This window comes from Petaurus breviceps, unplaced genomic scaffold (genome assembly GCF_028583685.1).
Source record: "Petaurus breviceps papuanus isolate PSGF00001 unplaced genomic scaffold, PetGlider_PUasm1.0 551, whole genome shotgun sequence".
NCBI lineage: Eukaryota > Metazoa > Chordata > Mammalia > Diprotodontia > Petauridae > Petaurus > Petaurus breviceps.
In genome coordinates, this window is record NW_027186372.1 from 8,103,270 (window position 1) to 8,127,208 (window position 23,939).

At 41.8% G+C, this 23,939-nt stretch overlaps 1 protein-coding gene across 1 annotated transcript in view; it reads left to right on the forward strand.

Annotated features, from left to right (window-relative positions):
• Positions 1-23,939, forward strand: part of SH3PXD2B (SH3 and PX domains 2B) — a 58,503-nt gene that overhangs the window by 9,130 nt on the left and 25,434 nt on the right. Inside the window, exons 3-6 of the mRNA XM_069102368.1 lie at positions 4,494-4,585; positions 8,344-8,369; positions 15,661-15,795; positions 19,532-19,636. Of these exons, the coding sequence (XP_068958469.1) occupies positions 4,494-4,585; positions 8,344-8,369; positions 15,661-15,795; positions 19,532-19,636 (358 nt within the window). The remainder of the gene's footprint in view (positions 1-4,493; positions 4,586-8,343; positions 8,370-15,660; positions 15,796-19,531; positions 19,637-23,939) is intronic.

Below are 23,939 nucleotides of genomic sequence, written 5' to 3' on the forward strand. Positions count from 1 at the left end.
ACACACACACACACACACACACACACACACACACACACACACACACACACACAACCCCAATTGTCCTCCAAAAAAAAAAAGGCAAAAAAACAAAACAAGAGTTTGAAAGTAAAAAAAATTAGAAACGATTTTGAAAGTCTTGTGCACAAGAGGAATTGAACTTGTTTTGTTTTGTCCTAGAGAACAGAGCTAGAAGCAGGATTGATAGAAGATGCAGAGGAAGAGATTTCTTTCCTATGTGTGTGCGCGCATATATAAGTGTGTATGTATGTAAATATATGTGTATACATACATACATACGTGCATATACATAAACACATACATATTTCTTATATATACTTATATATGCTCTATACTGTGTGCATGTTATCTATTGTACTAATGCTACTTAGTACTAATGTACTGATGCTAATTTATAGCATTATATACTATATATTATGGTATATATTATATACATAAAATATTTCATATATACTATAAAGATAAGCTTCATAGCAGCTAGAACTATTTAAAAATGAAATTAGTTGCTTTGGGAGTTGGTGAATTCCTTGTCACTGGAGATCTTCAAACAAGGAAAGGGATGATCAGTTGGCAGAAATGTTCTGTGATTCTGTGACATTAGCCAGGAAATAATTAGTGACCCATTTCTTTGTTTTGCTTTCTTGGGGGGGCGGGGCAGAGAAAGACTAGGGGTTGGTTGTTTTGGGGGGTTTTTGTCTTTTTTGTGGTATGCAGCATCGTGTTCAGGAATCAACTCTGTTAGGTGCAAATAGTATGACATGAACATAGGTAGAGATGGGGTATTATACAGGCAGCCTTGGCAACTGGGCCAGAGTATCTCTAGGGCTGTAGTTCTGGAGTGAGAGGACTCAGTCCTGTTGGGAAATGTCCCGAGTCAGTGGGATTCCTGAGCCAAAGGATCCCTTGGTAGAACATAAAGGTTCTGCACTTCCTTAAATCTTGATCCTTCAAAGGCACAGATCTTCTCCAACCTAAACCACTGTATGGGGAAAAACAAAACCTTAGAGGGCTGCGCTGCAGATCCTTATCTGTAAAATGGGGATGATGAAATGAAAAGATATCTGCGAAGTGCTTTGCAAACCTTAAAGCCTCATATAAATACTATTTATCACTATTACTAACATGTTCAAAGGATCACTTCTCAGGAAAATTCAGACTCCCTCTTTTACAGAGAGACTCATAAAATTGCCATCTTTTCTTAGATAGCTGCAGGCACGGGACAAAGGAAACGTCAAAGCCTAGTGAGACTAAGTGATGTGGGAGAAAGAACATTGACCTTGGAATCAGTAGACTGGGGTTTAGATCCTAGCTCTAACCTTTCTTAGTTTGTGACTCACAAAAAAGTCACTTAACCTCTTCCTTCCTCCTCTGTAAAATGGGGGTGATGATTTATGCTTCTAGGGTTGTGAATCAGATTGACAAGATTTATACTGTGTTAGGATTGTGAAGAAAGTGCTTTTCAACCATTAAGCTCTGTGGAAATGGGAAACATTATTAAGGTTGTCCACTTCCCTTTATGTGCCATTAAGGGACAATCTCCCTTTATCTAAGTCCATGCCCTGCCAAAAATACTTTGCTCTTAGACCTCTGAGGGTCACTCTGCCAAGCTGATGAATGCTGTTCCAACATGTCCCCCCATGCCTTCCTAATGGGCTATTGTTTGCCAGCTTCTCTCTTCCTCCTCCTACCTAATTATGAGCCAGTATCCTTCACCTTTATAAGTCTAACTTCCCAAATCTGAACAGCACTCCATACATGCCTCCCTACACATATAATACCCCATCCCTTCCACCATCATCAAATTCGATTTTGGAAGAAAAAGTCCTTAAGTGATAAGAAACTACTGCCTTCTGCTTCTTGCTGTTGTGTTTGATGGTGTAAGATATAATGAATCCATTTGGCTTAACTACTGGAACATAATGCCTGATGTTCTATGACCCACTTAGAAGCTTTCTCTCCCTCTGGTTAATGCATTGCATTCTGTACTAATGTGTAATAAAGTGGATATTTAGCTTAGCCTGAATTTCCCCATCCTTACTTCCTCCAAAGGAAGAGGCCAATCTCTGGAATAAGCTAAAACTGTTGGGGAGTATCATATGGGTAGAGAGTTAAGCAGGATTTCCTCTGTGCATATTAGACCCTGTACCATCTCCTTGCATCTTATCCAAAGGGTCAAGATTTCTTTCACAGTTCTATGGAAGACATTTTTATGGTCTGTCTGCCCCTGCCTTGAGAGATACAACCCCAAAACAGGACAACTCAGTGTTTTTTTAGGAACTGAATGGCTTCTCTTCCCTTTTATATTTTGTTAATAATAAACATTTGCTCAATTTCAAAGTGAAAATTCATTGTTCAGATTCCCACCATGGGTAAAAGGAGATGAAATTAAACCTGTCTGTGCAGCCATTTGTGGCCAGATTAGTTTTGTATTCACTGGAAAAGGAGAAGATTGGCACTAAAATTAGGTCTCTCATTGTCTGGGGACATCACTTTTCCAGTCTTGTCCCTTGTTATTTGGATCGGCTGTGTCTGCTATGGCCTCTGAGTAAAGAAGTTTCTTCTCAGTGCCAATTTGTGCTGGGTGACCCGGGCTCATTTATAGATCGGTTCTTTTTTAATGTCTTTCTTCTTCTGTTCTTTTCCTCTTTACCTTTTCCTTGGGAGCCTGAGCTCCCAGACAAAAATGAGCTAAATAAGATGAGAAGAGGTTGTCATAAGCCTGAGAGATGACAGGATTCAGGTGGCTGCTTTGTGTAGGGCATACGACTAGCAGTCAGCACCACCGATTTCATGGTGTGCCCTTTGCCTCTCAAACTTGGTGGAGTTGCCAGACTGTCATTAGTAAGCATCTTAAGCATTTTCCAGAGGTGCAGTCCTGGGTCAAATGCCATGAGAAACACACAGTCTGGCTCAGGAGACAATGCTAAAAACATTCAGAGATTTAGAGCTAGTAGAGACCTTAGAAGTCTGCTAATCCAGATGGGGAAACTAAGGTACAGAGAAGTTCAATGATTTCCTAAGATCATGCAGTTAGTAAGTACCAAGGCTGCAGTTTTCTGTTTGAACCCCATTCCTCTGACAAATCCCAGCATGCATGAAAAAACTACTAGAAAACTACATGAAACAATAACTAGAAAGGATCATAGTGTCCCAAAAGTTTAGTGTAGTGTACTCTCAAGGCTTATATCCACACTAAGACTTTTGGGATACCCTGTATGTAATGTCTGGTTTAGTCCATAAATTCAGAGAAAATGGAATAACTTAGTGTGCTATCCTGCTTAACTCAAGATGTGAGAATGAGTTCCAAACCAGTGAGCGAAGGAGTTTAGGGATGAAAAATAAACAAACAAGAAAAAAACCCCAAACATACTGAAATCCCTTCTGGATTCTTTGATCCACACATGGATTCCCTCTGGATTAGTGCTGAAGAAACTGACATGGTTAAGAAAAAGGGCAGTAAAAATCAATGAGCCATAAATACCAAGTGTTTTAAGTAAATGAGACTTTTTCAAGAAAATGTCACTACATTTGACAGTTTCTAAAGTTTTTGCCATAGTGCTAATGAATGTATTTACCATTGCAGAATTCAGGGGGAGTTCAGTGGTGTGGGAATGGGGCAAGAGCACTGTGCTAGACTGTACTGGTCCCTCTGCTTACTCCCCCCCACCCCCCACTAATTTGGCAGCTCCTTGAGGAGTGAGAGTGAATGCTGTTTCTCTTATTTTCCACAAAGCTTAGCATAGGACTGTCAGTTACCTATTCAATCAATACTTTTTGGTTAGTTAATTGACTAATCAACACAGAAATATCTAAGCACTCAGTCCTCAATCCATTCATTCTTACCCTGTGTCTTTGGTAAGGAATCCATCCCCATCATTGGATGCTAGACTTTTTCCTTTGGTTTGCTGTTGCCAGATGGGTAAAAACTGAAAACAAAAACAGCATCTGGTGAGTGGGAAATAATTTGATGTTTCCACAAAGACAGTATCTTTAACCAGTATATATCATTGTTAGTGCTCAGTGTCTTCAGACAGCCTCTTTTGAGTTCTCTGTCTTAGGGAGAAGGACCTCCTTGATATCACTGGGGGTAATAATGCTATTTGGAGATTCTTCCTTCTAAATGCCAGTCAGACTTTACCAACTTTGGGGAAAGAGAAGCCAGTCACACCAAAGAGCTCCTTGTTGAACCTTCAAGTCCCTGAACTATAGTCCTCAAACACAAAATCTCCCAAGTTTTCTGAGAGTCCAGCAAGTTGAACCGTGTCTAGGTCCTCAGAAGAAGCAGCATGGGGAGGATGTGTAGCAGAATATAAAGTACAGGTCCAGATAAAGGTCTTAAGAGTTGTGTGGGAGGATGGGGGCAAGAGGACTGTGAGGGACCTTCAACCAGTTAGCACTGTGAATTTCTTTTCCTTTCCCTACAGCCATTTCCTACAGGGATCATATTTCCACATTTCTCTTTGTTTCCTCAGGCCCTGATCCGATTGCCACCCTACATTTCTCAGTGTGATGAAGTGCTTCAGTTCTTTGAGACGAGACCTGAAGATCTAAATCCCCCCAAAGAGTAAGTTGGTTTGTTGATGGCCAGTTGGCTTTGGTTTGTTGACAGCCAGTTGGCTTTCCTTTCAGGAACATCCATTGAAACCAGTAACCCTGGGGACAGCTGCGTTCAAGCTCCTTTCTATACTCTGACCGTGAATGCTATGGTATCCCAATTTAGCGGGCAAACTGATGCCACTCTAGGAAGTTTACAGAATTTGAATTAAAAATATGTTCCAGAAGGTTATACCTCAAACAAAGCTGCAGATGAAATAAATTTAGTAAAAGGATGACATAAACTAAACACTTTTTTAAAAGCCTTTAATGAAAAAAGAAAGAAGGAAAAGATGGGAAAGATTATTTTGATTGAAGAGGTAAGATAGTTGGAAAGTTGAAAGCTGAAATAACTACCTAGAATGGAGTAGGGAGTTTTCTAGGCTTGGAAAAAATAGGAGGGAGAAACAGGGAGAAATTTCTGTTCCCAGGCTAGGTGTAGATGGGTAGATGGCCCTTTCCAGCGCAAATACCTAAAAGCTCAACTAAGCTTGAGCTTAATAAAAAGATTGGGAAAGCGGAATGGGCTGTCAGTGGACCCTTCTATGCTGAAAGAGTTCTGGGCTGCAGTAGTACGTCCTACTGAAAATCTCTTTCCTGATCAGGGAGAAAGCAGTTTTCTGTCTGTTTGGTCGGAGTGGGGAGTGGGTAGAGAAGACCAGCACCAAGATCTGAAAACCATTTAAAGAGAAGAAGACTAGATGTCATGCTTTTGCCTGTCTGTCCAGGGATTCTCAAAGTCTTAAGTCCTGAAGGTCACTTAAGAACTCTTTAAGATGAGCAAGGAAGAAATTCATTCTCACAAGGAGAGTATTTATTATGGGCCAGTGTTTTCTCATTAATAGTTTTATTACAGTCTCCACCATTACTTAGTTCCCACCTTTTACTGACTTGTCATCCCTTCCCATTTCTCCTTCAAAATATAGTGATTTAAAATAGCCAAGGGGAAATCATAGACATGAGAAAGATAATCTCAAAAGTCTCAGAGTACTGCCACGGCTTCATCTTCTCCCCAAGCCCAGCCTCCTCTTCCTTCTAATGTCACTTCTGCCCTTTGGTTCTTTTTTCATTTATAATAGAGACGATAAGAGAGATAAAGGAGGGCTACATTAAGAAATGTAAGTGATATACAAAAACAAAAAAAATCAAAAATTTTTATTTTAAAAAATTAAGTAAGTGTGGTGTAGGTGAATAGAGAGCTGGCCATGAATTCAGGAAGACCTGGATTCAAGTCCTGTCTCTGAAACCTACTGGCTTTGTGACCCTGGGCAAGTCACTTAACTTTTCAGTGTCCTAGGCAGGTCTCTAAAACTGTAGGTTGTAGAGTAGTTAAATTCTGCTTAGGAAAAGGGAGTTATCTGTGCCAATGTAACTGCAGGTCCGGGATAAGAAAAAAAAATTTAAATAGGGATATGTTGTCTACCTCACATGGTGGTTATAAAGATCAAATAAAATGTTAGATATGAAAGCATCATGAGAAGTGATCATTGCTATAGTAATTATTATTTCCTATAATCTGAAGTAGCTAGAACCCTCAAATAAGGACACCATAGCTGACCTTCCCTTCCAGCTTTCACTCTTTTCATAGGTGCCTCCTGAAACCTCCCCAAAACATGAACAAGATGACCCACAGGAAGTACCCAGTTCAGAGAACCATAGGAGTTGTGGTAAAAGTCCATCTAGTTAACCAGTAAACATTGCTAAGCACCTAATGTGTTACAGGTACTGTGCCTCATTTTACACCTGAATAAATAAAGGTTTTGGAAGGTAGAAGAGGCAGAACTCAGATCTTACCCCAAACCTATTGGTCTTTCCAGAATGTGGAAGGGAGGGATGATAAAAAGCCATCAGAAAAAGATATTTTCTGGGTTTGTGACACCTTGGATATTTCTTTCTAAGCTATCTATTCCTAGTCTGCAACGAAATACCCTGGTGCTTGTCTAAGCTCAGATCCAAAATATTAATTATCCAAAGACTTTGACTCCCCTGGTGAAAGTGGTTTTAAGCTGGTCCACAAGTTCCAGGGTGGACTTTGTACCACATGATGAATAGTGATAGAAAATGACCTGACTCAGCCATCTGTGATACAGTGTTTCTGAGATTTGTGTGGATGTCATCATTCATAAACAAGATAAACTCTTTCTCCAGGAAATTGAATGGAAGCCAACACTTGAAAGGAATCGGAAGATCAAGAACGCTTTTTTTCATTCATTATTTCTTCCTTTATTCGGAAGCGCTGGCAGAAAAGAGACTAGGTCAGCACATTCCATGCTCAGCTGCATGGCTGGCTTTGCTTCGGATTTCTCCCCAAAATCGATGGAGGACTTCATGTATCCATCCAGAAGAGTGGAAAACACTTGTGTTGGGAAGGACTTTGGCCTGCCAGGGGAGGAGGGCACAGTGAGCACAGACTGACTCAGCTATGTGAAACTAAATACAACCATGGTAGATGTGAAGGGAGGGAGAAAAATGGGTGGGGACTCACCACAAAGACTTCTTGGAAGAGCAGTGGAATTGGAGTCTGAGGGTCTGGGTTTGAATTTCAGTTCTGTTATTTACCTTAAAGAAAAATGCTTTAACCTGGGCCTCAGGTTCCTCATTAAAGCACTGACTGATCACTGGAGGTTGTTTCAAAAACTTAAATCTTTGAAGGGAGTTTGTAGTATGGTTTTGGCAGGGGAAAGGCATGGGTAGATAGGTTGAAAAGGGTTTAGAAAAGAAAGGTATGAATTGAGACTGAAGCTAAAACTGGTAGTTGGCATTACTTGGCTAGAAAACAGATGTTGAGCCTGGATTTCCCATCCTGTTTGAGAATTAGGGAGAATAAGGAGAGCTGTGGTAGTGAACTTCTGCTATGAGAGATAGTAAGGAAAACAGGTAGTGGTATATACAGCCCAAAGAGCTGGTGGAGGACCTTAATGCTTATGCGTGTGCACTAGTGGGAGTCAATTGGAGCTCCTTTCTGAGGAGAGGAATCATATGTTCTCCATGATGCTTCTTCAAATATAATATTGCATATGACAAAGATTAGGACAGACTTGGGAAACCCGACCACACATGCACTTTATAGCCCATTCAGTGATTGAGAACTGCAACTAAAGAAACCTCTCCAAGCTCAGGAGCCCTTTCCTCCAGTCTTTCTTTCTCATTTGTCTGTACAGTATAACTCCATGGGTAGGAAGGATCCCATGGGTCCTGTGCCCCCATCATGCATTGTGTTTGCCCAGCATGAATACCTCCTTTAAAGACAAGTGTATTTGATTAGGTAGAGGCTGGATTTAGCCTTTGGGTATGTTTTCCATCACCACAGCAGCTTCTTCTGTATGCCTACAGCTTGGAGGGACATCCATTTTGGATTCATTCTTGGATTTCTTACTGATGTACTGGCTGAAGGTTCTGCATTGGCTGTCTGCTCCTCAAACTGAGGCCTGCTCTGGTGTTTCCTCTTTTCAGAAAACTGAAATGTTTCCTTGTCCAGTGATTTCTCTAAGAAATTCGGCTTTACAAGGTGGAATTCCCAAGATGTAGGGGTAGAGAAACATCAAAGGAATTTGCTGAGATCTTTTTCTATCTAATATAACCTGAGAATTCCAAGATGTCTTCGAAACTTCTGTTCTTATTTCTCTAGAAGGCAGAAATTGTTACTAAGTTAAATAATTCATCATTTATATACAATACATGCTGACTCAATTCTCTTCTCCCTCCCACCCCTGCTTCTCTCCTCTACAGGGAACATATTGGGAAGAAGAAATCTGGTAAGAATGAAATTCTTTCCCCCCTCTATGCCATTGAATTATCTCTCCAGATTCTTCCAACTGCTCCTGGCCTTGGAATCTGAGGACCTGAGTGTGAGTCTTAGTTCTGATTCTTGTTAACTGTGCAAACCTGGACAAGTCACTTAATGTCTCTGACCTTCAGTCTCCTCTTCTATAAAGTGAAAATAATAATGCTTGCACTACCTACTTCCTATACCAATACCTCCTCGTCCAATACCTATATAAATAGGTGTGTATATATATATATATCCAATACCAATACCTATATTCCTATACCAATACCTCATGGAAGTGAGTTACTCAGGATCCTTCATGGCAATGAAAGTCAAGTGTCAGCTTAGATAGGTCTTATAAAACTGGAAGATTTTGAGGTTGGACCCATCAGTGGACTGGATGTCTGCCATCTGAGGACTAGCCCAAGTACAGAAAGCTTCATCATCTGACTGCAAGGTGATGCATTTTCTTGAACATGGTAATTCTCAAAGATCCTTTAGGAAGGAATAAAGGCGTATGAGGGGCATGACCTGCAGCAGTAGAAGGGACACTCCTCACACCAGTGAAATCCAAGGTTCCCAAAATGTCTCAAATCTCAGAAGGTGACTGTGAAGAAAGCCATTTGTCATCTCTAAAGCCCTCTAGAAGTATTGCTGTCATCCTCATTAACAGTGCTGTATAGAGCCTCATCTAATCTGTTCAGGCCTGTTCCAAAGGGGAATGAGAAAGCTGCCTTGGGAAATACCAGGATCCCCAGCCCCAAAGATCTTCCAGCAGGGGCAGGTCCTTTTCTCTCTGAAACCAGTCTTTTGTAGCTTTCCTCACTCTTTTCTGGATACTGCAGCTTTCCCAAGGAGCGAAACAATATAGAAAAGAAAGGACATAGAGTATGTGGAGGGGGGTGTTCTGCTCTCAGTCTTGAGAACCATAACAGTATCAGAATCTCTAGTAATGATTCTCATCCTTGTAGTGGATAGAGTGCCAGAATTGGAGTTGGAACGACCTGAGTTCAAATCCCTCCTCAAACATTTGCTGGTGGGCGACCAATCAGCCTTCCCAGACCTCAGTTTTCTTACCTGTAAAAGGATGAGTTAGACTTGATGGTCTCCAAGGTCTCTACTCAATCTGTGATCAATGACCTCCCATTACCTTGTTCTTTTGAATATGTGTGTGTGTGTGTGTGTGTGTGTGTGTGTGTGTGTGGTGTTGAAGAAAACACCTAATAGTTGTTCCCAGCTTTGTCCCTCTAGGCTCTTTATGGCCTCACAGTAGATTCTAAGGCTTAACAGTCGTGGGGCAATCCAGGCAAAAATAATAGAATCTTTCCTAAGTCACAAAAGCTCTCTTTTATCAGGTTGATCCAATGATTTGGGAGTGCAGTTGAATTTGTAGGAATTAACAGAAGTGTTACATTGGCTGTGGTGGTGGTGGTGGTAGTCAGTATATTTTCACTTATTACATTTTTGGAGCTAGCTTCTGGGTCAAGTAGGGAATGGCCTAAGGGTATAGAGTCTGGTGCCATGACTCCTAGAAAGTAACCAGATTCAGATCATCACTGGCCCACTTGCTGCCTGTATGCCAAGTTATTCCACTACTCTGGGCCCCAGTTTCCTCTTCTGTAAAGTGAAGGGATTGGACCAAATGATCCCAGTTCTAAATCTGGTGGTTTCATAGAGTGAAGGAGACTAGCTTCCTCCATAGTTTACAACTGTACATGTCCGCCATCCAGCAGTTGTTCTGAATTCACTATCTCTGGTCTCTTGAGCCACTCCTGAGTGGAAAGATTGTGGTCAACAGTGCTTTTAAAAAGATTTAAGGTTGTCCCTGGAAAGAAGACATTCTCTAAACTAGATCTAGCCTTTTAAGGGTTGGAAGGAACTGCCCAAAAGCCCAAAGCCTAGAATTACCTCCTACCTCTTCTCACCAAGCTCTGTTTACAGCTCTCATTTTCTGGTTTAATAGGTACTTGGGGGAGCCTTGGCATCCTGCTCAAGCTACAAATAGCCACTAGACCCATGGATAATTATATGGCCCCTAGAAGGGAGCAGAAAATAGGAGGGCATTTTGCCCTCCTTGAGACGGTCAAAAGGTCTGTGTTTTTGACCATAGCTAGGATCTTATCCCTGGAAGGAACCCGTAGGAGGGATGGAAAGGAAGGAGAATCAGCTCTGGTAAATAAAGCTGAAGTGTCTGTATGGAACAGAAATATTCTTTCAGAGACACTGATGAAGGCCCTCACCTAGAAGGGACAGAGGAGCCTCTAATTAGCAATAACTGGCTCTAACTGCTTCATTCACCTGCAGTGCTGGGAAAACTTATTTATATAGTCTTGACCATAACTTTCAAAATCAGAGCTGATTCTAGGCTCAGACTTCTTACTAATCCTACCTTTAAATTTGTTCATCCTTTAGGACCACCTCAGGGGATATGTGCAGATGTTTCAGAGAGGTTTAAAGTTCATGGCCCCTGAGCATCTTTTTGCTTTAAGAAACCAAAGATGATTGAGTTGGGGGAAAAAAAAACCTCTGTCTACATTAGGTTGTTCCTTTAGATCAATTTCCCCCTCCCAAGGCTTTGGCTAAAAACCAGTCTTAAAGATTGTTAGGCTATTAGAATTATACTGATTCTACTAGAGAAAAGGATCCCACAGTCTCCTGGTGGTCTGGATAATTTCATTTAGTAATTGTTTCCATATCATTTTTGGACTGCTCAAAACCAGCATTCTCTGAGGTATTTTATGCCATTCTAGCACCCTGAATACTGTCCTTTACTTGAATATTGCTTGCTTTCCAGAATCAAAGTGCTCCAGTAAGAATTTCATTGAAGTAAATTTCTGCAAAGTGAATTGTATTTTTACCACTGACCTGTGGCACAAGATTTGTACTGCTTTAGAACGAAAGTGTCAGACACACTGTGTGGCCTATGACAGTTCTCAGTGAGGTCAAACCAGATTAAAATGTCATTGGGAGATGTTTAACAAAATAAATAAAACCACAATAGAACTTAGATAGTATTAATATGTGGTCTCCTAAGTCAGTATGCAGCCCACAGGGGTCCTTATGTATGATTTCTATCTGAGTTTGACACCATTGCTTTAGAAGATCTGGGTTTTCACTGGCACTGGTCCTCCCTATACTAATTCAAATCACAGCATCATCACACCTGCTCCCTCTCCCCCAAATTATCACCTGGTGTCCAGCCTTCTGGTTCCAAGTCCCTCTCCTCACCTAACTAGGGAGGTCCTTGAAGGACAGACATTGCCTAACTCGAAGCCCTTCCAGATTGGTAGGACCCTCTAGAGCTTAGATGCAGCTGACTTAGCCTGTGAGGACTTAGGGTCATCTCCATATCACGATGAACTTTTAAAGGACATTGGTGGAAGGGAGATACATTATCATGTAAAAAATTAATTCCCTAAGAAAATGGTGATCACGGGGCGGCTAGGTGTTGCAGTGAATAGGTACTAGAGTCAGGAGGACCTGAGTTCAAATCCAGCCTCAGACACTTAACACAAAAACTAGCCATGTGGCCTTGGGCAAGTCACTTAACCCCAATTGCCCTCCAAAAAGCAAAAAAAGAAAAAGAAAATGGTGATCAAAGATCATTATGACCAGAATCAGGCATGCTCAGCAGTATTATGCTTGCTAGGGGGTCCTTTGCAACATTTTCCCAACTTTAGACTTTCTTCACTGCTGTTACATCTTGTCCTTTTCCTTTCCCTCCCCACCTTATACTCTCACCTTCCCCTTCCAACTGTACCATAGGAATATACCCCATGCCATGTTTCCCCTGAATATGTGTATACATATTTGTGGATTTGTAGATTCTATTTTTGTACTTTCTTCTTTGTAAAAAAGAAACTTTTATCCAAAATGATACAATGAAGTGTATTTGAGAGTTTGCTGGCAATCTTAGATATCACCAGTAGGTTTTACTGTTGTTCAGTCGTGTCTGACTCTTTGTGACCCCGTTTGGGTTTTTCTTGGCAAAGATACAGGAGTGGTTTGCGTTTCCTTCTCCAGCTCATTTTATAGATGAGGAAACAAGCAAATAAGGTTAAGTGACTCGCCCAGAATCTTAAAGCTAGTAAGTGTCTAAGGTTGAATTTGAACTCAGGTCTTCTTGACTCCAAGCCCAGTGCCCTATCTACTGTGCCACCTAGCTGCCCTTACCTAGATCTAGGCACTCAGAGTCTGAGACTTGGATAGGGACTCATGCCAAGTTTTGGGAGGAACTGAAACACTAAATTCAGTGGATAAAGAGAAGGCATTGCTTCCCAAAAGTCATCTCTAAATCTTGACCCGCTCTCCTCTTTCCCATCTTCCTTCTCCCTGTTCTCAGTGTCCCTTCTTCAGTTAGCTCTCTGATCCATACGTTCTATTGCTACAGGGTGTGTTAGGTCACACTTTCAGACTGTTTGAAAACATGCAAGAGTCAGCGTGGCGTAATAATGCAGTAGTGTCAAATCCAAACAGAAACGGGGATCCACTTCTACGTCTAAACTTTCCATAAGGTTCCTTGTGGGCTGCAGGTTGATGTAGAAAACCACCTATTCACATTATCCCTGTTCTATTGCGTTTTACTTACTTTATTAAATATTTACCAATTCCATGTTAACCTGGTCCATGCTGCACTGGGGATAGTTGCTTGCCACTATGTGTTTTATACCTCTGTTATAGTGGATAGCTTGTTAGGCCTAGAGTCAGAAAGACCTGGGTTCAAATCCAACCTCGGACACTTCGTTGGTGTGTGACCCTGGTCAAGTCAGTTAACCTCTATGTATCATAGGACTTATGTGAAAGGATTATATTTACCCTATTTGACCCCAGAGAGCAAGATTCAAAAGTGGGTAAAAGTACATTTAGACTTGATGTAAAGTAAATATCTTCCCACAGCTTCATTCTACCCCAAAGTACAATGGACTGTATTAAAGGAGCAGGTATCCCTTCAGTAGAGATCTTCAAACAGAAGTTAGAAAACCACTTGTCAGGTATGTTGTAGTGGGAATTCTTTCCAGATGTGGATTGGATTAGTTGGCTAAATCAAAGGCTGTCTTTGTTGGTGGAGGGAGTTGTCATAGAGCTAATCAAATCACGGATTCTTTGCATATTTGCATGCAAGCATTCACATGGAGTGGGAAACTCAAGTGTTAACCTCATCACTGGCCCAGTCCATTGATCCAGATCTTGTCAGGTCCAGTTCAGGTCACTCATGCCAACATGAAATCTTTCTCTTTGATAAATGAGATGTTAGTGCAGGCTGGAGAGTTTTAACTGCTTGCACAATGCTGTGTTTTATCTTGAATAGATTTTTGCTGCCTTTATTCTCCCCAGTTAGAAACTCCTCCCTCCAAAGAAACATGACTGTAGGAATCCCTGGCAAACATTAACTTGGGAGGACTATTTTCCCCAATTTGTAAGCTGTGTTTCAGAAAAAATTTGTAGGGACCTTGGTTCTCCTTCTGACCCTTTCTGAGTTCCTAAATGTGACTTCTCAGGGAAATTTCTAGCCTAAAGGAATAGGGTTACTACTAAAAAAAATTAATGATTGTCTTTAACAGTGGTTATAATGGGGACGGCCAGGTGGCTCAGCGAGTAAGAGCACCGGCCCCAGTGTCGGGATGGCCTGGGAATCAAATCTGGGCTCAGATACTCAGCACCACACCCAGAAATAACTGGCCGTGTAACCTTGAGCAAGTTACTTAACCCCAATTGCTTATAAAAAAAAAAAAAAGAGTGGTTATAATGAATTTTAAACTTTCATAGACCAAGTATAGTCTGCATGTTCAACTCCGCTATACATTCAAGTAGTATGTAAAGATAGTGGTAGCCCTGCGCTCATGTGCATTCACTTGTTGCTTTGGAGGGAAATCCCATTCGGAATCTATATGCCACATACAACTCCTCAACCATGATTTCTAATATGTTCCTGTTAAATACATGGCTACTAGAAGAATATAAAAATCATAACCCATAGCCAAAAAAAGTTCAAACTTGCTACATTTGTATGTCTAATTCACTAAGGAATAGATGGCACTGGTTCAAATGTGATTACTTTGCTGGGTTGTTTTTATCTTCTTTTGGTCTTTCATGAGCATGCCCATGTGCACAGAAGTGCAGAGACAGTGGGATTCCTGGAGTTTTGAGTCCTATGTGTAGGCGAACACCCTTTGGGAGAAACACATTCTCAGAGGTCTGGCTCCACCTGTTGGGATTATTATAGGAAGTGATACCCTGGCCTGTGGTAGCCCAAGGTTGACAGCTGAACTCTTGCCACAACCTAACTTTAGGATAAGATAAATTAGATTTATTTATAATTTAGGTTTATTTTAACCTTCACCCTCCCTCCCCTCCATACCCCCTGCCCAATTCCTACATTAGCCCTGAGTTACCTTAAGGTCCTTCCTGGATATTTCTATCCCTACTGCTCCCCTGCTCTGGGTGGATAGTAGCAGCTTGGGCCCTTTTGGGTTAACTGAGTTCTAGCCCCTTGTAGAGGAGACTCTGAGGAATTCAGTCCTTGTGGGCTCCAAAGAAAACCAAATTCAACATGCTTATGGCTTCATCTTTGGCCCCAAAGTAGTAATATAATTCTCATTGAAATTTATGAAGCATTTTGTTCACAGCAACTCTGTGGAGTAGGTAGTTCAAGTATTATCCCCATTTGGTAGGTGAGCAAACTGAGACTTAAGAGGTTAAGTGACTTGCCTGGTACCACACAGCTAATAAGTATTGGAGGTAGGATAAAAACCCCTGTCTGATCTAAGTCCAGCATTCCTTTCTCTATACTACCCTGCCTTTCTGGGAAAGGTAACAGGAAAGGATCACAAGGAGGTGAGAGAGAGAGAGTGTCAACTTCTAGTCTCTCCTTCCTTGCCCCTCTCCTTTGTTTTATTCCTTCTTTCTCCTTACTTCTTCTCCCTTTCCTCTCTTTACCCTCTTCCTTCATTCCTCCCTTCCACTATTTTTCATTTCTTTTTTTCCTCCATCTTTTCTTCAGGGACACTATCTCCCATGGAATAAGTAGAACACACACACTCTCTCTCTGTCTCTCTCTCTCTCTTTCTCTCTCTCTCTCACACACACACACACACACACACACTCTCTCTCTCACTGGGTCCCATGCCATGACCTTAAATACTGGCTTCACTTGGCTGTCCTTTTTTCCATTCATTCAGAGCATCTTTCTGCCCCAGCCTCCTCACTAGGGCCACAGGTAACCCTCGCCAGTGACTTTGTTGGCCAGATGTGGAGATTTTTTCTTTTCCCGTCTTCAGGGGGAGACTCAGCCTCAGTAGACCCAATGGTCCTGGAGCAATACGTGGTGGTAGCAGATTACCAGAAGCAGGAAAGCTCAGAGATCAGCTTGTGTGTGGGCCAGGTAGTGGACATCATTGAGAAGAATGAATCAGGTAAGATAGCTGTTACTAATACTATCATGGACATACGCTTTGGGATGGCAACTGGTGGGAAGGAGAATTTGAGACCTATGATCCCAGACCACGAGCAACACTAGTGACCTGTAATAAAGGCCATTTTGTCACAGTTGAATGCATGTGGTGAAATGAAACAGTCTGGACATTCCAAAGGAAATCGGATTTTGTTAACTGGCTTAGGTCATGCCAAACATTTGTTGTCACAAAGTCTTCGTGGATTTCAGGTTTTTATGGAGTTAGTGATTTCAGCCCCGTTCTTAGCTGACCCATGTTCACAGTGCAGAAACCACATCAGCTAGAGCTAACCCTTTTTTTTAGCTTTAGCATTAGAATGATTGATGATCAGTACCTATCAGAAGTTAGGACAAGACAAAGGAGAGGAGAAGAAACTAGAGGAGGTGAAACAGATCTTTCAATGGAAGAATAAAATATACAAAAGATTCAGCATGTTTATTATAGCTAAAGTCTGTAGCTAGCCAACCTAGATAATAATCCAAATGACTGGCTAAGAGCCATGGTAATGCATCACTTTGAATCAAAATGTTCTCTAATGATAATTATAATAACTAACATTTCTGTGGTGTTTAATACATGCCAGGCACTGTGCTAAGTTCTTTATGCTTATTATCTCATTAGGGCCTCACAACAACACAGGGAGCTAGGTGCTATTATTATCATCCTCATTTTACAGATGAGGAAACTGAGGCAAACAGCAGTTTAGTGTCTTGCCCAGGGTCACACAGGTAGTAAGTGTCTGAGGCTAGATTTAGACTCAGGTACATGGGAAGAAAACTCTATTTCTGACATTTTCTGGATAATGTAAACATTGGCTAGGTTACTAATTAGCACCATCAGGCAAGTAAATTAGAATTGCATACATCCTGAATCTGTGATTAATGTTAGCTCCTAAATATGACTGTCATTAATATGAACTACAATTTCTACAAATTAAGCCACAATTTCTCTAGCCAGCCTGTATATATATACCAGCCCAGATGCATCTATAAGCACAGATATAACCAATCATAATTGTCTAAAAATAATCATGTCTTTAACCTCAGCAATAAAAATTGTCCTGAGGCCCAGGTGTAGACCCCTGCCAAAAAAGGATTGCTTGTGTAATACCATAGCTGAAACTGACAAATAGAAAGTTTGAGTGGCTCAGTAAATTGAATACAAAACCAGAATTAGATCCATATCCCAGCTTCATTTTGACTTTTTACATGATATATTCTTCTTTTTTTTTTTGGAGGGCAGTTGGGGTTCAGTGACTTGCCCAAGGTCACATGGCTAGTTTTTGTGTCTGAGTGTATGAGGCCAGATTGGAACCTAGGTTCTCCTGACCCCAGGGCCGGTGTTCTATTCACTGCGCCATCTAGCCGCCCATGGTATATTCTTACCCCCTTCATCACCATCATACCCTCTTTACTGATGACAGTTTCCAACATAGTCTTCATCAACCTTAGGCATAGTTTGAATACTGAATGCAGTGAGTTGTATTTGGCCCAGCCGTTTCTTTGCACAGGAAGATGAGAAGGAAAACCATGATTTTTAAAAAATCCACAAACATATCAAATGACAAAACACTGCTACTGCCTGGGAGGGATTTCTAGTGTGCGCGGAAAGACAGAATGTATACACCATCCTCATCATAATAATACCAAGGTCTATCAGGGGTAGGCAACCATGTGTGGCCTTCTGGATCCTTGGGTGTGGCCTTTTGAGTCTTAGGAAACAAATCCTTTTATTATGGGGATTTATTCTGTGAAGTTTAGATTCAGTCAAAGGCTGTACTTGAGAACCTAGAGGGCCACATGTGGCCTTGAGGCCACAGGTTCCCCATCAAACCTTGACTTTAGTAAAATACAGTTAACAATCATATGCAGAGGATGTCTGAAGCCAGGTCCTTCTGGGTTTTCTCCAAACTGACCTCTAGGAATGGAGGAAGTGATTCCCTTCATTCCCAATTCAAATGCCAAGTTTGCTTTTACTAAGCTACTGGGCCAGAGATTAGTTTTACCCCAGGAGATTTTTAATTCCCAGCAAAGACTGAAAGAAGATAAGGGAGAGGGCTTAAGAGAATCCCATACCAACCAAAGAGACTTTAGCTACCACTTTGTGGCAGCTTCATGGGATCACATTTAACCACTTACTCATGCCTTCATTCAAGCAACATATGATGTGTGTAGGCATTCAAAGAAAGGAGAGATGTCCTAAATCGTTCTTCAATCTGCTACCAGACTTATCTTTTTTACGCATAGATCTGGACATGTCACTTCTCTGGTCAAAACTCATTATTAGATTTTTGTCTACAAAATGAATTCAGAGGCAGTATGGTGGAGTGGCTAGAGAGCTGGCCTTAGAACCAGAAAGACAAGTTCTAGTCTTGCCTCTGATACAGATCCTGGGCCAGTCCCTGGACTTCTCTACTGCTCTAGGCAACTCTTTGAGGCTACAAGTTGCAGGGAATGTGCTGGTCTGCATTGGAAAGGACTTTCCTCATCTGGGAGTTTCCTGTACCAATGAAAGCACAGGTCTGGTCACTATCTGACCCCTACAACAGATCATACACCTATTGGCTATGTCACCCTGGGCAAGTCCTCTCAGTCAACAAGTATTTATTAAGCACCTGCTATTGGCTATATGCAGTGGAGAGAGTACTGGACCTGAAGTCAGGAAAACTTATCTTCCTGAGTTCAAATCTGGCCTCAGCCACTTACTAGCTGTGTGACCCTGGGCAAGTCACTTAACACAGTTCGCCTCAGTTTCCTCAGCTGGAAAATGAGCTGGAGAAAGAAATGATAAACTACTGTAGTATCTTTGCCAAGAAAACCCCAAATGGGGTTATGAAGAGTCAGACACAGCTGAAAACAACTGAACAATGACAGAAATTTGCCAGAGGCTATGCTAATAAATTCAATGATCTAAGCAACTCAATATCTGAGTTGCAGAAAAGGTGCTGTCCTGCATTGATTGGTAGAGGCAATTTTGTCATCTGGGAGTTCCCTATACTAATAAAATCACATCTCCTCATTTCTGTCCCTGGGTAAAGTTCAGATACCTTAACCAGGAATTCAAGGTCCTCCACAATGTGATACCACCCTGCCTTTTCAGCCTAAACTGGACGCCTCACTGCCCCCATACAAGCACTATACCTTGCTACCTTTGCACCCTTGTTCATGCTGTTCCCTATATCTAAAATGCCCTTCTACCACACAAATTATTGAAGCCCTACCCATATTCCAAAATTTTACTCCAGTGACATCCTCTCCAGATGCCTCCTCTGGTCTACCCCACCTCCCTTGATTTCTTTCTTGTATACATAGTATGTACTATTTTGTACTATAGTCACCAATTCATACCTCCCTCCCATTAGTCTGTGAGAGAAGGAACAATGTCTTATCTAACCTTGACATGTCACTCAGGGCTGTCATGGAATTCTGTACACCACGGGCACTCAGTTATGTCTGTTGAATTGGACTGAATCACCGTGCACAGGGATTATCAGGGAGAAGTGATATGTGGCCTGGACATCAAAGGATGTATATGATATGGATTGGTGGAGAGAAATAGGATAAATAATCTAGGTAGTGAGCATAGTAGAAGCAAAAGCATCAAGGTGAGAATGAGCCCGGTGAGAGGGTGAAGAGATTGCTACAGCCGCCCCACGTCATCTTGCTACGTTTACCCACTAGCCTTTTCCCCCCTCCAGGTTGGTGGTTTGTAAGCACTGCTGATGAGCAGGGCTGGGTCCCTGCAACTTGTCTGGAAGGTCAGGATGGTGGCCAGGATGAGTTTTCTCTACAACCCGAGGAAGGTAGGAATAATTCGACCTTGTATTTTTACGTATATATAAATGTTTCCAGTGACTCCTGGTCAAAAGAAGGGATCCCTGTACTGAATGACAGGTTGGACTCCGTGGTTTTCTAATCCCTTTTAGCTCTGAGACCTAGGATACACATGATGTTATATATTCTATTTGTCTGTGTTTGTGTCTTCTCCTTCTTCTCTACTGTCAGTGCCATAAAAGCTGGGCTTTGTCTTATTTGAACTCTGCATCTTCCTCAGCATCTAGCAAAGTTTCCAACACACATCATATGTTGGTTGAATGAAGGCATGAGTGAGTGGTTAAATATGATCCTATGAAGCCGCCACAAAGTGGTAGTTAAAGCCTCTTTGGTTGGTGTGGGATTCTCTTAAGCCCTCTCCCTTATCTTCATTCAGTCTTTGTTTCTTTGTTGGGAATTGAAAATCTCCTGGGGGAAAAGTAATCTCTGGCCCAGTAGTTTAGTAAAAGCAAACTTGGCATTTGAATTGGGAATGAAGGGAATCACTTCCTCCATCCCTAGAGGCCAGTTTGGAGAAAACCCAGAAGGACCTGGCTTCAGACATCCTCTGGATATGATTGTTAACTGTATTTTACTAAAGTCAAGGTTTGATGGAAACCTATTCCTCTGGTTTCTGTCCAGGAATCATTCTTTATCAGTTCATTACAGGCACTAACAGGTCATTAGCAAAGAATTTGAACTTATTTATAAAGTGCTTTGCAAACCTTAAAGCGCTATATAAATGTCATCGATTGTTCTTATTGGAGATTCTCCTGGTAAAGGCGGAAAGAAAGGGGCTAATCACTTGAAATTTACACTCCACCTGGTCTATTAGAACTGACACCCCAGGAGGGAATCTTCAAGAACAGCCCAAATGCCTGGTTTGTTTTCTCACTTAAATACTGATTGGCATAACGATCCACTTTTGTACTAAACTTGACTACTGCCACCATTAAAATATTAGGATGAAATGATCAGTTGAGCCTTCCACATTTGGGTTCTAGTATTTCAGGACTTGCCTTGAATTACCAGACCAGAAAATCATGTGTGCTGTTGCAACCACCAGTCTCCAGCACGTGCACTGTTTTCCTTCAGAAATCATGAATGCTAAAGAGATATGAGAGAACACCCCCAACACACCCCTTCCCTCGTGGGAAGGTCACAGGTGTTACCACACTGCAGGTTTTCTTACTTTATGATTTGACAGATTGTGCTGATTTTTTCCCACTTTTTTCCTTTTTTTCTTTTTTGTCTTAATTTGTTTTATGGGATGGCTCTCTGAGCAGGGAGAGGAAGGAGAAAGAATAGTGAGGGGAAAGGTATGATGTAAAAAACAGAAGATATCGATAAAAACTTATTTTAAAAAAAAAAAACAAGGACCTTGCCCGGATTTGAAACTACTCAACCATTCCTAACATAGGGCATCTAGGCTGACTATGGAGAAAGAGGGTCAGAAGCGACTCCTGTTTCTCCAGCCAGCCTGAGTACTTTGGTGAATATTCATAGTCTGATGGCATAGTTTAGAACCAGCCACCGTAGCTTAGCTTTAAATATAAGGAGCTCGATTTATTTTAAGTTTTTGTAAGGCATGAGCAGCTTTAAATGTATTTGTAATGAGTAGGTTTTTTTTAAATATAGTCTCTTATCCAAAGCGTCAAAGAGACCATGTGTTGTAGTGGATAGAGTGGATAGATAGCTAGCTATAGAGTCAGAAAGAGCTGTCGTCAAGCCCGGCCTCTGACTTGCATTAGCTGTGTGATTATAGGGGACTCGAAAACTGAGTTGCTGAGGGAGCGAGGGAGAAAAGGATTTGGAATTCAAAATCTTATAAAAGTGAATGTTGAAAACTAGAATAAATAAATCGATTAATTAAAAAAAATAAAATTGAGTTGCAGAATAGTTGCCAGTCTACATTGGAGTAGGGAATTTCCTAACCAGGACCTCCCTACACAGATCAAGCCACTCCCTGCCCCCCCCCCCCCAAATAAATCCAAGCCATTAACCTTTTTGACACACGTCAATAAAGTTCCCCAATCTTCCCTCTAAATTGTTCAAAAACAAGTTTTATTGCTGTCTTGTTTTTTGCACTATTTATTTTATAATCATTTCTCCAGATACTGTCCCTATTCCACTGAAACCTCCCTTGTTATAAAGTGGGATAGTTCAGTAAAACCCAGTTAACAAAACAACTACTCGTGACAGTGTATGCAATATTCTACATCCATGGCCCCTCCCTTCTTCCCCCCCTCCCCCCCCCCCCCCCCCCCCCCCCCTCTTTACCAAGAAAGGAAAATATTTCTTCATCTGCTCTCTGGAACAAAGATTGGGCAATGCAGTTTCATCCCCTTTTTAAAAGCCTGTCAGCAATGGGTTTCCCCCTAAATAATTCAACCACTGGAGTAGGGATTCTTAATCATTTTTGTGTCATAGACCCCTTTGGCAATTCAGTGAAGATTAGGAACCCTTTCTCACAATAGTGTTTTAAATGCATAAAATAAAATGCAAAGATTGCAAAGGAAACCAATTATAGTGAAATACAGTTATCAAATATTTTAAAAAGCAAGTTCCTAGACCCCAGCTTAAGAACCCCTCCTTTCAAGCCTCTTAGTAATCAGATGTTAGACACAAAATAAGGTCAATTTAGCTACTGCTCCCTTAGCTATAGCTTGTAAGTCCTTACTCAGGGACTTTGTGCTTCTGAAAGATCAGATGTGACATGGGAGGAGAAATTACATGTACGTCAATAAGAAACAATGGTAGTTTTGAGGTGCTATCTTTGTCTTGTGAGTGTTGCCTTCTCATCTCCTGTTTTATCCATTTCCTGGTTTCTGCTACTCAACACGCTTCCTTCCCAGTCTCTTGGAGATACTGGTCTTTGCCCCGGCACGTGGGTCGCCGTCGGACACTTGGGGACTTGTACACCATTGGATGGGGTCAAGGTGGATTCTGTGGAGGCTTGTTTTGTTGTTTCGTGTTTGGAGCCTGGTCCTTTGTATCTGCCCCATGCATGAAGTCCTCTTCCCTTGTGACCATGTGTGTGTTTGTGTATTACTGCATGTTGGTAAACAGTGACCTTGCTTGTGTCACTTGTACTAGATATATTTGTGTGGGGACCTGGAAAGAGGGCTCATCATCAGACTTTCTCACAGCTACCGTTTGGTAGAGGATGCCCCTTTTCTGAGTTTCCTCTTCTGGTGTGATAGTTAGCTCCTCCAAGAACAAATCAATGCCTTTGGAAGCTCAAGCTTTTCTCTTTGCTGAGTCATCAGTTGTCAGGCCTGCTTCCCTCAGCTTTGATTTGAGTCACTGGTTGGGGTTAGAGACACACTCCCCACCCCCACACCCACCCCACATGTGGAACCATCCTCAGGATGATGCCCTTTAGGAATCAGAAAAGGAAAAGGACTTGCCCTTACTTGGTGTCAGGGTGTCCCATCTGAGCAACATCCGTTCGTCACAATCCCCTCACTTAATGGAGCCTCTCATGCACACACACACACACCTTGGCATCTTTCCACACATGGTCTGCAGCTTTCATGAATCAGTGGAACAGCCGACTCAGCCACCCCACAGGATATACCATTATTTGAGTTAACTTATTTCCCTGCTTGAGTGAATCAGGGAGGTTAAATAAATAAATAAATGAACGTAGCATAAGTCAGCCCTTGGTGCCAGACAGGCAGGCCACAAAAAGAAGCCTGGTAGGAGTTATTGGGAGAGAGACAGAGAGAGGGGGAGGGAAGGAGAGACGGGAGACAGACAGGAAAGGACAGGGGAGAAAGAATTTGCATGTAGACTTCAGCCCCTCAGCCGGCCTTAGCCTTCACTGAGAGGAAATTCTCTTAGGGATGGAAAGGTTGCTGATGCAAGAAGGCACTCCCTCCTTCCCTCTTAGCTTGCCTGTTGCTTCTTTTGGAGTTGGGTGTTGAGCATGGGGGGCCACCCCAAGGCCGTTTCCTGTGGTGCTCTCTCTCTTACTCCCTCACCCTAGGCATGAGTGCTTTTGAACAGCTGAAGGCTAAGCCTGTTCTGTTCCCTTGCTTTCTGCAGAGTCAGTGTCCTCAATCTGGATGATTCTGAAGGAACATACCCCCTCTGCTTGATGACCAGAGACCTCAGGGTTTACTCTGGGAGGGAAACATCTGGATTTAACTTTTCTGAAAGGAATTAAGTAGAAAGTCTGAAAGCAACTTTTGGGAAAGGAAGGAGCTACCTGTTTACATTTGTTTTCTTCTCCTGTGTTAATGAAACTTCTAGCTGTCTTTGGTTGGTAATGATCTCATCCTCAGACCA